Source organism: Solanum pennellii, chromosome 3 (genome assembly GCF_001406875.1).
Source record: "Solanum pennellii chromosome 3, SPENNV200".
NCBI lineage: Eukaryota > Viridiplantae > Streptophyta > Magnoliopsida > Solanales > Solanaceae > Solanum > Solanum pennellii.
The window spans coordinates 49,170,270-49,185,804 of NC_028639.1; the positions used below are offsets into that span (position 1 = coordinate 49,170,270).

At 35.9% G+C, this 15,535-nt stretch overlaps 1 protein-coding gene across 1 annotated transcript; it reads right to left on the bottom strand.

Annotated features, from left to right (window-relative positions):
- Positions 1 to 8,296: 8,296 nt before the first annotated feature.
- On the bottom strand, positions 8,297 to 12,859 carry LOC107015062 (malate dehydrogenase [NADP], chloroplastic-like). The gene is made up of 14 exons (XM_015215226.2): positions 12,601 to 12,859; positions 12,429 to 12,519; positions 11,984 to 12,070; positions 11,314 to 11,398; positions 10,700 to 10,881; positions 10,545 to 10,615; positions 10,372 to 10,462; positions 10,220 to 10,294; positions 10,027 to 10,128; positions 9,819 to 9,941; positions 9,242 to 9,310; positions 9,089 to 9,157; positions 8,859 to 8,912; positions 8,297 to 8,734 (listed from the first exon to the last, which is right to left on the bottom strand). The coding sequence occupies exons 1-14, from the start codon at positions 12,747 to 12,749 to the stop codon at positions 8,681 to 8,683; spliced, it is 1,302 nt and encodes a 433-aa protein (XP_015070712.1). The 5' UTR covers positions 12,750 to 12,859; the 3' UTR covers positions 8,297 to 8,680.
- Between the last annotated feature and the right edge of the window lie 2,676 nt (positions 12,860 to 15,535).

The following is a 15,535-nucleotide window of genomic DNA, read 5'->3' on the forward strand; positions in this document are numbered from 1 at the left end:
TGTAGTACTAGCTAGGATTTTCTCTATAAATAAGCAAAACACGTCTAATCTCTCTCAGTGTCTAGTTTGTCCATATGCCAAACAATCAAGAGGTAGTTTTCCTACTAGTAGTATCAGAAGTAATTCCTGTTTTGATTTGCTTCATGTTGTTGATGTGTGGGGTCCTTATAATACTCCAACTATTGATGGAAACAAGTATTTTTTGACAATTGTGGATGATTTTTCAAAAAAGTCTTGGTTATTTCTGCTTAAACTCAAGTCTGATATGTATGTGTGGCATTGCAAATTTACTTACAATATGTTGAAACTCAGTTTAATAAAGCTATAAAGGTGATCAAAATTGATAATTCCACTGAGTTTGTTAACTTAGTGTGTGCTCAAATGTTTCAAAGAAAGAGGGATTATACATCAAAGTACTTGTCCTTACACTCCTCAGCAAAATAGAGTGGTTGAGCAAAAACATAGACACTTACTAGAGATGACCAGGGCCCTAAGGTTTCAAGCAAAACTGCCTTTGAAGTATTGGGGATACTGTGTGATAGCTGCGACTTATATCATAAATAGGTTGCCTAGTAGTGCTATCAATTTTCAAACTCATTATGAGAGATTATATGGGAGAGTTTCAAATCTTTCTCATTTAAGGACAGTAGGGTGTTTATGCTTTGCTAAGAATCTGACTGAACATGAAAAGATGCTCTTAAGGTCTAAGGCTGCAGTCCACATGGGGTATTCAGATATACAGAAGGGTATGTATTGTTGGATCTCACAAGTGGTTCATTTTTCACTAGCAGAGATGTGTTGTTCAGAGAAGACATCTTTCCTTTCTCACAAATGGATGAGTATGCTTCTATTAAGTTCCCAACAATTCTGGATCCTTTGTCTATTCCAGATGTGTTGCTCCCTCTTCCAGACTCTTTAGTCTCCACTACACTCTTCCAATTGATTTATCAGAAGAATTTGCACCTAAGCAGATTGTTGTAGATATAGACACCACAGAGGATATTTTTAAAGATTCTACTATTCCTGATGAATCTAAGCTAGATACTACAGTTTCAGCTACTAGAAGATCCTCTAGGACTACACATCCTCCATCTTGGTTGAAAGACTTTATGTACTTAACTACCACTAAGGGTGTAAAGTATCCCTTACAGCATCATATGACTCACTTATCACCTGCATATCAATGTTATATTGCTGCCACCTCTATCATCAAAGAACCTACCACCTCTTCTGAGGATGTTAAGGATCATAGGTGGGTTGATGGCTTGCAGACTGAGATAAAAGCTTTGGAAAGCAATCATACTTGGAAAATTTCTGATTTACCACCTGGCAAGAAACTATTGGTTTTAGGTGGATATACAAAGTAAAATACAAGTCTACTGGTGAGATTAAAAGATTCAAAGCAAGGTTGGTAGCCAAAGGGTATAGTCAGCAACAGGGGATTGATTATCATGAAACTTTTTCTCCTGTTGTTAAAATGGTGACAGTCAAAACAATCATTTCCTTGGCTACAGCTAGACATTGGCACATTCATCAAATGGATGTGTTTAATACTTTATTACAAGGTGATTTGGAAGATGAGATATACATGCAACTTCCACAAGGTTTTGTTAGTCAAAAGGAGAAAGTGTGTAGACTTACCAAGTCCTTATATGGGCTTAAACAAAGCACCTAGACAATGGAACCATAAGCTGACTGAGGCTCTTATTAAGCTACAGTTCAAACAGAGTCAATATGATTATTCACTGTTTATCAACAACTCAAAAGAGGGAATCATTTTGGTACTTGTATATGTGGATGACATTTGTAACTGGCAGCAACTCGAAGATACTAGAGGATACAAAGAGGGCCTAGCAACAAGAATTCAAAATGAAAGATTTAGGGGAACTAAAATATTTTTTGGGCATTGAGTTCACTAGATCTGCTGATGGTATCCTAATGCATCAGAGGAAGTATACTAATGAGTTAATTTCTGAGGTTGGAATGACAGCAGCTAGACCTGCAAGCACACCCATTGACATGAATGTCAATATAACTTCCAAACAGTATGATGATCATATAAATCAACAAGAAGCAAAAGTTGTTGATGATCCTTTGATAGATCAGACCAAGTACCAAAGATTGATAGGTTAGTTGTTATACTTGAATATGACATGTAACATCTCTAAAATGACTTAGGTGAAAGTAGGCCTAACGTGTGTGTCATGAATTCTTGAAGTGATTATATGGTTTAATAATGTTTCGAGGCAGTGTGGTTAAGTATGAAGTCAAACGTCAAGGAACGACCAAGACGTTCGACGACTAGTCACCTATGTGCCTTATGTGTTTTCATGTGCTTATGTGTGTGTAATGAGTTTATGAGGTCCTTATATGGTTGATAATGGTGTTTAGAGTTAGCATGTTGAGTTTGTTAAGGTTTGGAGGTCAAACGTCCAAGAACGTCTGGTGACGTTCAAAAGATAGCCTTTGAACGTCCTTGTGAGTTTGGGTGTGTTTTAGCATGTTGCGTGGCTTGTTTGATGTTGAACTGGATTGGTGATGTTCCTAAGACCTAAACGTGCGTGTTTAGGGGTTTAACATTTGGGTACAATCTTACCTAGGACCCACAAGGGGCCCTACAGGAGGACCCAAACTCAAGACTTGATGTTGCATGGCAGTTTGCATGCAGTGCTAAACGACGACCCAAACGATGGCCAGCCGATGGAACGACGGCTCGTCGACTTGGGGCGTCGATGGAGATGCAAGTCTGGGAGTTGAAGACCCAACCTACGGGCACCAATCGATAGGGCGTAGCGCAGTCGACGGTCCGTTGACGGGCAACCATCGATGGGCCTGCAAAACTACCAGCTTCACTGTAAAAGACTTGAGGTTTTTGGGAAATTCACCTTAAGTCTTATAAAATAGGAGGACGATTATTTTAAGTGTGTATGTGTGTCTTAAGATTATTTAAGTCATTATAGACCCTAGCACCTATATCAAAACCTATTCCCTCCCAAAGTTTCTCAAAAACCTCCGTGAGAGCTCAAGGTGAAGATGGAGCTTGATGATGGATCTTCAATGGATTTTCTTCTTCAATTCTATTTGGATTATTCTAATAAGGTATGAGAGTTCTTCATCTAATGTTTTCTATCACCTTAGAGTCTATTTCAAAGATGATTTTCAAAGATTTAAAATAGATGAAAAAGTCCAATTTCTACTCTAAGTCTTGGGTTCTTGCATGAAACGTTTTCAAACATTAAGATATGATAGTATTGATGTATAATTGATGTTTTCTAATGAAAATATCCATGAACTCTTGACCTTCTCAAATCTCTATATTTCGCTATGCTATGGGTGATATGATCATGTCTCTATGTTAGTGAATTCATATGTAGATTGTTATGGGCTATTGATTTATGAAAGAATCATATTAGAATTGTGTAGGCTGCCCTAAATTGATAAATTCATGTTGAATCACATTAAGTTCATTGTATATTATGATTATTGGATTGAATTGGTGATCATGACCATGGGTAAGGGCCTTTGAGTATTGTATTGGTTGATTTGCCTATGGATTGAAGTTTGAGATTGGATTGGTGGTACGCTGCCCTAACTCTCTTATATTATGTTGTGTAACTCTTACATTATGATGATAATTGGTATGGTCCACTTGTGGTGGTTAAAGGAGGAGGAGATGTGAATATGGTGAAGAAGAAAAATAAAGGTGTTGTAGATTTTGTTTTTTTCTTTTTCTTCTTTATTGGAAGGTAATTTTTAAAGTAACTAATTAATTAATTAATTTTTAAATAGGTTTTTATTCATGATATATTTTTTAAATAATTTTTTAATATATATGTCACATGTCATTATTTTATTTACTACTTTGACACGACATCGGCGAGTGTAATGCATATATCCTATATATTTGGCTGGTTGTAAAAAAACGTGTCAATATGACACAATGTCCCCGACTTAAGGTGTTTAAAATGAATAAGTTCTACTTGAGGTGTGCAAGTGAAAATCGATGCCCACTTTAGGTGGCTACCGATGAGTTAGGCCTTGTGGATAATGTGGCCTTGTCGGCATTACTTTATAAATTGTGGAACAATGTGACCTCGTCGGTATTACTTTATGAACTAGGATATTATCATTTATAACTTGTCTATGTTATCATTGTAAATGTCTTGATGACTTGTGTATATATGCTAAATTAAAGCATGTGTTCTTTTATGTGATTATATGTGATAATGTTATGCTATAGTGGTGCCTTATGTATGTACACTTGAAGTTGAAGTGTGAATCTTCCTTGCTGACTATATGAGACTTGTGATGATTTATGTTAATGATTCTATAGAAGTGTGTAAGATGACTAGTAAGTATGCTCAGTTGACCCTATGTGGTTCTTGGATGATATGTTATATGTGATATGGTAAAGTATGTGTGTGTCTTGTTTAGGTAGACTTATGTCCCTTATTTGATACATGTAAGATGTGAATATGAGTTCTTGACTTAGTATGCTAAAGCTTTTTAGTCTTGTATATGTGATTGACATGTGACCTTGAATATAGTTAAGAAGGTCCTTTATGTGGAATCTTCTAGAAAGAAGGTTATGATATCCTTGAAATCGAAAGCCGTAATGGTATCTTTCTTGTGTGAATGGTGGACGTAGGGATTGATTGGATGGAACAACATGAAATCATCCTTAGGAAAATCATTGAGTTATCCTCTTAACCATTGTAAGGCAACCCTAAAGGACCTCTTTGGTAAGGTGTAATGTGATTAGGTTGTGAACTTGATATGGAACCTTTTCATGTACTCCTTTATTGAAATACTCTATGAGAACAAAGGCTAGCACCGGGTGAGTATGGTTAGAGGAGTTGCTCTATTTGAATCATGATAATGGAGAACAAAGAAACCCTTCATATTCCTTAACCATGTGCCTACATGGGATGTGTCCTCGTTCTACCATTGGCAAGTAGAACACCCTCCATCGGAGTAGGTTACAACTCGGGATTCCATGCTTAGCTACCATGGTCTGTGTAGGTTAGTGTCTATTCTCATCGTATGGGATACATGCTAGTGTTGGATAAGTTCTATAAAGTTTATGTAGTGGTATGGGACGCTATCTAGACATTACACGAATAGGCTTGGAAGATGTTAGTATATGAGTCCCTAGGTCTTCATCAAGATCATTATATGAATGTCCTGAGTGTTGAATGTCTTCTAATGACTTAATGACTTTAATTACTTAAGTAAAGACTTGTTAATTGAAAAGGTATCTATCTAGAGTAGCTTTGAGGATTGCTTAGGTAGGCTTGGAGAGGGTGTATAGGCGTTCTCTTCATGTCTTACTTAGGTGAGTCTTAGAGTAATTCTAGGTAAGGAGTCTAATTGGTAAAAATGTGAATGATCTTATCATAGGTAGTCCAAAGGATCTCTTTGGTGTGTATGAAGGATTGTATGGGCGGTCGCTTCCTAACTCACTCGAGTGAATCTTAGAATCACCTTTGGTAGGAGAGTCTCATGTCTATGTGAATTGGTGTGATATGTGGTGTATTGAAATAACTTACTTTAGGTAGTCCTACGGATCATCTAGGTGTGTGTGAAGGGGTTGTATGGACGTCCGCTTCATATCTTACTTAGGTAAGTCTTAGGATAACCTTAGTAGGGGATCCATGTTAGTATGTTTGTGTGTTTTGATGTGGTTTGGTTGTTACCTTGTGATGTGTGAATTATATGTAAAGTTACAGTGAAGTCACTGTAAGGTTACTGTAAGATATCTATTAATTGCGTATAATTTGGATTGTGTCTTATATTGTGATTATTGACGTGTTTGATGTCTCTTAAACTATCTTATGAAGGTTTTATATCAAATTTCATGAAAAGCATTTTATTTACTAAATGTCCTTTTTTATGGTTTTTGCATGACTTCCATACTTAGTGCATCTAATGTGCTAACCCCTTCTTTTCCCTTTTTGACTAAATTGTAGGAAATTGGAAGTCTTGATATGCCATGGAGGATGGATGGGTTTCTAAGGGTTGAAGATGAAGTATTGGTGAGTTCTCATCAATTCAAGGACAATATCCACACGTCCTTTTATGTTTATGTCTTGCATGAGCTTAGTCCCAAGTGTTGTGTACTCCAAAGTTTAGATGGTTCAATGAGACATTGTAAAGGTTTATTGTTTTTAATGGAAGTCTTCCGCTTGCATATGTTATTGAAAGAGTTCTTTGTGTGTGAAGAAAGTTTTAGATTCTTATTTATTTTAGAGTGTATATTATGCAATGAATAGAGTGTATATTATGCAATGAATGATACGAGTGGCTTAAGTGAGACTTCTCGGAGTCTCATATGTCGTGTTCCGACTTGAGGGATGTCCTATCTTCTAGGGTGTACTTGAGGGTCGTAACATGACAAGACCTGATCTGATATATCCTTTAGTACACAAACTCTGAGTCAGTTCTTCCAACAACCAAAGAAATCTCACATGGATGTTGCACTGAGAGTGGTCAGATATCTAAAGCAACAACCTGGACATGGGTCACTGTTAGCAAGTTACTCAAATGATCTAGTAACTGCATACTGTGATGCTGATTGGGCTTCATGCTCAATAACTAGAAAATCTGTTATAGGGTATATGGTGAAGGTTGATAAATCACTAGTATCTTGGAAGTCTAAGAAACAAACTATTGTATCTAGAAGCTCAGCTGAAGCTGAGTACAGAAGCATGGCTGCAACTGTTCCAGAACTTGTATGGTTACTTGGCTTGATGAAAGAAGTAGGTGTTCAAGTTCAGCTTCCAGCTCAAATATATAGTGACAGCAAGGCTGGTATTCAAATAGCAGCAAATCCAATCTATCATGAAAGAACAAAGCACATTGAAATTTGATTGTCACTTTATAAGAGAGAGGTTACAACAAGGTTTGATCAAGGTGGATTATGTTCATACCAAGGAACAACCTGCTGATGTTTAAGGGTCTGTCCAAGTTACAACACAATCATCTTCTATCCAAGCTTGGAGTGTTAAAACGTTTTTTTCCCCTCCCATCTTGAAGAGGAGTGCTGAAGTATGAAGATGAAATGTTCAAGTAGAAGTTAGTTAAAGTAGTTAGAAGTCTGTTTAAAGAATAAGAAGGGTCATGTAGTCAGGTTAGTTAGCTTACAGAATATTCTAGATGAAGGCTGTATTTATATATATAGCTACACCATCTATGTATTGTTTTAACTGTTTTTGAATGAGAATGGATCTGGACATCTTTCCCTCTACTCTTCTTCCTTTCTTCTTCCTCTCTTCTTCTTCTAAATAAATTCACTGTTCCAGCAAGATAACATTTTCTGAACTCTCCTAGCCAGCTTCCCCTTCAGCTGATCAAAGTCTTCCAACCTTCATTTGTACTTTGCAGTGACAAAAGAGATGATTGATATCTCTCCCTCATGTAGTAGTAGCACAGTGGTTCCTCTTTTCATAAGATTGTCTCGAGTTAAAACAGCCTCTTTTTCCGGTGTACATGTAAAGCATGTTACTCTCCATATCATCTTCCAAGTCCAACATTAAACATCTGCATCGATGAAGCTTTCATAGTATCTCTAGTTTCCAGATCAAATAAAATCAACGGCTGGCCTGATTTCACTAAAACTGGCACAAGGCAACCGGTTCCAACTTCTTCATATCTTGCACAAGATTCTTGGAACTCATAGTATCCATATGGACAGTGCTCCTCTTGGTACGAACTGATCTGATGGCAGAAATGGCACTAGCTGTAAGGAAGTAAACAAGTGCCTAGATCCAGTCAACAGTATCAATTTATGAAGCAGGCAAGCCAGATGGCCATGGATGTTCTCAAGTTCAGTGCATGTTTCTGTGAGAATTAAGTCTAAAATAGTACACCTTATTTTTGGGTTAAGAATCAAAGTCATTTATGTTTGCAGTATTGGTCAATTTTTGCCTTTTTTTTTTTTTTTATCTACACTTTATGTATGGAATGTTAAAACCGTTTTTTTTTCTCTATATATATATATTAGAAATATTTTCCTTTTATTCGTCTCCCGGTAAAGATGATTCTGCCACTCTGGAATCAGTTTCTAGCTTCTTGTAAAAGCAACATTTATAGTATCCACTATCCAGGGGCTGCTTCTGTTCTTTATTCTTTTGAGTCCTACTTCTTTCCATGAGCTTCAGAATTGGGACTTTGATTTGTGCTAGGTAAAGTCTAGCAAGTCGAATCAACACTAGGGTTCAAAGTTTTTCTTCTCAAAAATAATTCTCAGCACGTCACTACGACTCTTGACAAAAATCCAATACCTACAATCTATTGATTTGAGTTTAAAATTTTCATTTATGGTAGGTAGTAGACTGAGGCTACTGCAAATGCCGTCTGTAGACTCTTCACGATGAAGGACATCAATAAATTAAAGCCAAATAGCCCAAAACAAAAAAAATTCAAATGCCAAACAGATCATTCCCAAACCGAACCAATCCGAACTATTTAGTTTGGATTTTGATTGTAATTTCTCAACTGAAGAGCCGCGGCTTTCGTATGCATTCTGTATTGCCTCAACGCCACCCCTAGCGGCAATCAGATCTAGTCAACTTTCAAAGATCATTTGCATGCATATTACATTTTCATTTACCTTTGTGTTCATAGGATCTAAACCCGTTCAACAAAGGTCAAAAGCCGTTGATAGCCTTGCTCTATGGTTTCACATTTCTCCAGGGAGCATTGTGTCTCCTGGCAGATCACATATACCAATACCCTAGAGATGTAATATAGACTCAGTCAACTGGGAAAAGCACAATTTAAAAGACTCATACCAGTGGCTTAGTACTCACCACCCTTAGGAGAGGGGCAAAAACAAAGAACGCAAAACAAAATCTCACCTCTCCTGTAAGATGCGCGACACATCTCTTCTCAGCAAGCAACTCATCTTCTGACTGCAAAACCGTAGGCAAACACCAGATTCATTAACTGCTTCATGAATGTCTAAGCGAAAGCACGGAATTGGAGCTTTTTGGCTTTATATGTTCAACATGCTCCATGGCCAATGAAATGACACTTTTCTTATGAAGGGAAAAAAGTGTTCCAAAATCTTAAGAGAAAGGGAGATAACCTTTTTTATTCGGCTTCGGAGGTAGTCATCCATTAATACATCTTTGACAAGTTCATAGTCACCATCACCCTGCAAGCATAAGTATATTAGACCCAATATTGATTTGCACAAAAAACACCAGATGAAACTGCGAACTGAGGTAAAATAACTAACTTTTGATCTGCATGGCATGCTGAAAACTATATCCTCTGCTATCCCATAAGGATTTCCATTGGTGTACACCTACATTATCAGATCTAATTACTTGGAAACTCATAATAATGCAACTGGAAAATAAGGAGCCATAAAACTAGTTATATTATAACAGATATGGTTGGATTAAATGTTTATAAATTTATTCAATAAAAATATGGCTTCCATTTCAGCTAATTATGCCTATTTGATCAGGATAAAGTCTGAGGGTACGGAATGCCACTGCACCAGCTCCTTTGTGGTAATGTGTAAAATATTTGGTATAAATACACACACAAACACAAAAAGCAGAGGCAATGCTAGTGAGGGTGCATCTGCACGAGCATCCAGTATATAAGTTAATAACCTCCATGTGGAATTAAAAAATGAACAAAGCGAAACTCATCCACCTTCTAATAACAGTATTTCTTGAAACCTGGGCAGGCTAGTGGGTGGGTTGTGGGGAATCAATATTCAGTATGCTCATTTCCTATAATAGATAATTGAAGTCACTAATAGACAACTTAATTCTCTTACAAAAAAGAATTCATAAGCTTACGCCAGTGGAGAACCAATCGCCTTCTGGTGTAGGAGTCACAAGAGACCTCATTGCATCAACAACTGATACAGCAGTCGATGCAGCAGAAGATCTTCCCCATTTCTGAATAAGTACACCACCTCTCTGGAGATCAATGCCTAAGCATTAGACTCTTTTGACAAAAACACATGACAGGCACAAAAGTGAACTCTGAAGTTTGAAACCATACCTTTTGAATCTTTTCAGTGAACTCTTCCTCTAACCATTTAGAGTCTCTAATGACGTCTTTGACTGGAAAACCATTAATTTTTGCATTTAAAAAGTCTGGAACCTGATAGCAAAAAACTGATCTAGCTTATAGCAAGAACAGTAAGCAAGTGAAAATAGCTTTCGCACCAGCGAATGAGAATCTTATCAGAAACCTGAGTAGTCGAATGGTTTCCCCAGATGGTCATATTAGATACTTTGTCATAGAAGACTCCAGCTTTCAAAGCAAGCTGCACAGCCATAAAACTGTATCTTACCTTTTGCGTTCACCGTGTAAAAGAGCCTGCTAAACTATATGATGGCTTACCTGGCATTTTGCTCGATTTTCATCTAATCTCGTCAATGCATGAAAATTCTTTGCAGGTATGTCTGGAGCATTTTTCAAACAAATCAATGCACTAGAGAAGAATAGCAAGATATTAGCAATGAACATAGATGGGTATAAAAGGAGATTTGGCATACAGTGAAATAGTATATTACTTGGTATTACAAGGGTTTCCCACCACTATAACTTTGACATTACGAGATGCAACAGCATTGAGAGCTTTTCCCTGTAATGATTTGGCAAAAGATATGAATAACTTTACTCAACATGTCACCTCTAGTCTATGAGGATAACAACTAGAAGAAGGTACCTGCTCAGCAAAGATTTGTCCATTTATATCCAATAAGCCAGCCCGTTCCATTCCAGGACCTCGAGGCTTTGCTCCAATGAGAAGTGCCCATTCAGCATCCTGGAACACTTCATAAGGATCTATGCCTATGCTGACCTCCCTAAGCAACGGAAACAAGGAATCCTCTAGTTCCATAGCAACTCCTGAATGGTGACATCTAAGCGTTAGTAAAGCAGAAATCCATCAGCTGTTATCAACAGAAGTAGGAATTCCATCCTTTTTTCCTAAGTTAGCGAGAATGAATATCATAGAAAGCAAGCGGAGCAAAGAGCTGAAAGTTGTGAAACCAATACAAACTACTATAAATAAGAAAATGAACACTCTTTATCGAATGTCAGACAACAAGCACATTATAATTTTATTTTAATAATGTTTGTTTGGAAGTGCTTAAATATCTGACCATATATAAAGATAGATAAAACAGTTCATCCTAAAGTTAAGTTACAAACATACCGCTCGTCCACCCCACACCCATAAAAAGTGAAAGGAAGATAAGAGAAGTGGAAACGACATATTTATGTCCGTGAAGGATCCTCACCAAATGTAGATGCTGATGGTATAGGGAAAATAACTACCTTCAAGGGCTTGGATCGACCGCTCAGACCCCAATAATTTTAATGCAACTGGTTGATCTGGCCCAAAAACTTCACCTGATGCAAGCTGGAAAAATTGAAACCATTACGTACTTTCCCAGGCTCTATGGACTGATTAAAAAGCTTCTGAAATTTTCACCTATGAAGAAATGGTTCATAAGAACAAACACAATGGTGCTAGATAGCATAAATTCATATTTTAAGGTCATTAATAGATGAACTGTGAGTGCAGCAATCTGCTTGATCCATTTGAAAGGATATTAAATAACAAAAAGAACACGGTCAGGTCACAGATGCATTCAAGCCAAGAAGTTAATTGAAAAGAAAGATTCTCTACATGGTGAGAACTGACTTTAGATAATAAATGAGTTTCTTCAACTATAGTATCCCAAGGACGTGGTCACACTTTACTGATGCTGGTGTGCGAATGCATATCAATTTTGACTCTAATAATCGGGTTATCACGAGAGCACATGACTGATCTGTTACTGTGTAAATGATGCAGTCTGGAAAATTAATCAAGTAATATGCTCAATATTTTGTTACTGTTGCGCTCTTAATGAAGAAATTTGTACATTGTTCGCGTTGTGGTTGAAGTAAAAAAAAAAAAAGACTAGCACTCATTAAAAATAACGGGAAAAGGGCTTCTTACTTTAAAAAGAAGATGATTAGCGATCATTCCGGCAGCACCAGAAACAGAGACATTTATCAGCTTCTTCCAAGAACTCGTCTCTTCTTCCTGTTGAAACAAGTTTATTCTTAAAATACAATACTAACTAAAAGCCGAAGATAGTTTCTGCTCGACTATTCACTTACTATAACTTTTAATTTTGGTAAACTACAGATATATCAGCTGCACTTCATAATGAGCTAGCTTTGGTTTTGAGAGTATACATCATCCAAAACCAATTACTAATCCAACATACAACAGTTGTACAGAGTTTTTCCCTCCATCTTTTAATAAGAAACTCTACCTATTGTTTTTGGACCATTTGCGACTTAACTATTGACCCTCCTTCATAAAAATTATGGCTCTGCCACTGTGTGACCTGAATTTCATTATTACGAATTTTAGAAGAAAGGAGAAGGTAACTTACAGCTTTGAGATCATAAGTAAGACAGAAAACACCAAAGCATTCAGTTTTTTTAGTTGGCTCCTTTGCCACCGGTACTGGTGCTTGAACTTCACTGGAACAATAAAACAAAGGTGTTAAAAAAGGTTTCATTATTTTAACACAAGTAGTAAGGGGTGAAGAAAAATGAACATACTTAGAGATAACAGAGCAGCATATTTTACTTCTTCGGAGAGGAGTTGGTGATAATCGAGGCTTGTGGGTTGATACATGCAAAAATTGTGAAGGATAAAGAGATGTGCTTTTAGTGAGTGAAGAAGAAGGAATAAACTCTGCCACCGCCATGGCAGCAGAGTATAATTTGATGGAGAGAGAAGCTAAGTTTTGTGGGTTTTGGAGGGAGCCAACACTTGCCACCTTATCTCATCTCATCTATACCTGCTTCCTCAAACATCATTATTATTATTATTATTATTATTTATATAAATTAATTTTTAAACTTACCAGCACTTTAGTCATCTCTACCTCAATGCCTCAACGTTCTACTACAATCAATCACGATAATTAAGATCAAAACTTAAATCTATTTCCAAATCAACCACCTCCTTCTCCTCCTCTTCGAAAAAAGAAGTAGATATTAGGTCAAAAATCATGTTTAAATATTTTTTATAAGTGAAATTTTCATTTTAATACAATATGTTAGCACTTTTTTTAAAAAAATAACGTATGTTTTATATTTGCACTAGTAATTCAAAACAAATATAAATAATAATAAATATTGTCAACAACAATAAATGTATCTCCTCTGGACTAACTCCTGGTCTCCTCCCCCTTCTGCTTCTCGAGGTGGAGGCGGTGCAAGTGGCAAAAATAGTTCATAAGTTTATGCCATATGCAAATATCATATGAGAATGTGTGAGTCCGATGATTTGTTAGCTGCTTATTTTTAAGTTAAAAACTAAAATTATTTTCTTAATCCTTATAAATTTTTTGGTGTTGGTAACACATTAAACTAATATTTGTGCACAATCCTCTTAGAGGAATTTATAGGGTAATCCTAAATCAGCATCGATAAATTGATTTTTATCATACTAAATTTTAATTTGTTTAGGGTGAAATTTTATGGATTTAAGCAATAAATGCTTTGATGTTCATAACTCTTTTGAGATAGTTGTTTTGGATAATCATAACTCTTTTGAGATTGTTCTTTTGATGATCATTATCTCTTTGAGATTTCTATTTTGGTGGTCATAATCATTATTGAGATTTGGAACTATGGACCAGTAGTAAAAGACATATGAATATGGACTTACGATAATAACAATGACATGGAAAGCGAATGTGACAACAATATTATACTTAGGAATTTATATGACTCAATAAGCATTTTGACATCTCAAATTGAAGCACATCAAGTGAAGACATTTAACATTCAGCCAAGAAATTTGAACTCTATATGATACTCCCTAACTAATATCAAATAAAAAGTGTTCATGAATGTGGAACCAAAGGGGAACGTGGGCAGATTCAACTTAAAAACGAATACATATTCCAAGTAAGTAAATATAAAATGTATAATAGAGCAAGTAGGTATCTTATGAGGTACACTATGAGCCTGTTTGACTCAGCTTAAAAGCTGGTCAAACTGACTTAAAAGCTAGTTTTTGGCTTATTTAGCTGTTTGGCAATACTCAAAATAGCTTATTTTAAGTTTAAAAAAACTTATTTTAAGACAAAAGTTAAAAGCTGGGGTAGGGGTGCTTTTTTTTTTAGCTTATAAGCTGTTTTAAGTTGACCACATTTTTATCTTTTTGCCCTTAATTTTTTTATACAATCTCCAAATTACAACATAACCCTAATATCTCTTTCTTCCATTTTTCCCTTTTCACGTTTGGCATAGCAACTTCAGCACTTTTATCCAAACACATAACTGCTTATTTTAAAAATAAGTTTCAGCACTTTCAAAAGTACTTTTTTAAAGCTGCTTTTATTAAGCCCATCCAAACGGGCCCTATATCTAATACAATGAGAGTAATAACCAATAAAGGAACATATGAACATGCGAAAGGATGACATATAAACATATGTACCATGTGTAATCTAGGATCATTTTGATTTATATAAAGGGAATACGTGACAAGGGTACTTTAACGATGAAACAAGTTTAAACCTTGAATGCTAATACTTGATAGAGTAAGCACGTACATTTAGAAAAAAATGTCATATTAGAGTACTCACTTTAATGCTTTAGGGAGTAGGAACTGCAATTATGGATCAGTCACTACCAAGGGTACTTAGAAAAATTACTTTGTAATACAAGTATGGGATTCATGCCAAAGAAATAGTAAATCGAATAGCTTTTCATACCTTATCCTCTAACCAATACAACTATCGAATTAGCCTCCCCTTTTAGATTTTAATCTACAATATAAGTCATGATAAACTAAATTAGCAACTATCACACCATGAGTCTCGTAAAATAGTAGATAACTTTGATGGATAATGAGCCCATACAACCCTTAGAATAACGTGTGTCACCTTAACCTCCTTCTCTGCCCAATACATACATTATATATCCTTTTCAAAGATTACCCAAGCTGCACCAAAAATAATACACATAAAACAGCCTCAAATATTATTATCATATAACCAATTATTGAAATCACCACTCCCTTGAATTTTTTATGACAGTATACCTATATTTCCTCACTCAAACTCATACATAAGGAAGAAGAAAATGGAGTAGTCACCTTATCTCAATTTCTGCAACTTCTCCTTATAACTTGAATTCCTCTAGAGCTTCAACTGTCCTTCACACTTAAATCAAAGAAGAAGAGAAAAGTATCTTTATAATTAAGGAAAGTGAGCAGTAGCTTGTGGGAACTGCTGCCTTGTACTTATAAATAATTAAACATGAATAACATGTTCTCTAGTCTTCCATAGGTGAATTAAGCTAAATCCACAAGTGTTTCTCTTACCTTGGTTTGCATATAGGTTTCTTAAAGAATCCTATAAGAACTTTAAGGTTGTTGTTTTAATCCTTAAGAGAAAAGAGAGAGAACCTGAGTTAATTCTCAATATTGTGTGTTAAAAATGAGTGAGAATAGCAACCAATATCTCTTATATTGAGT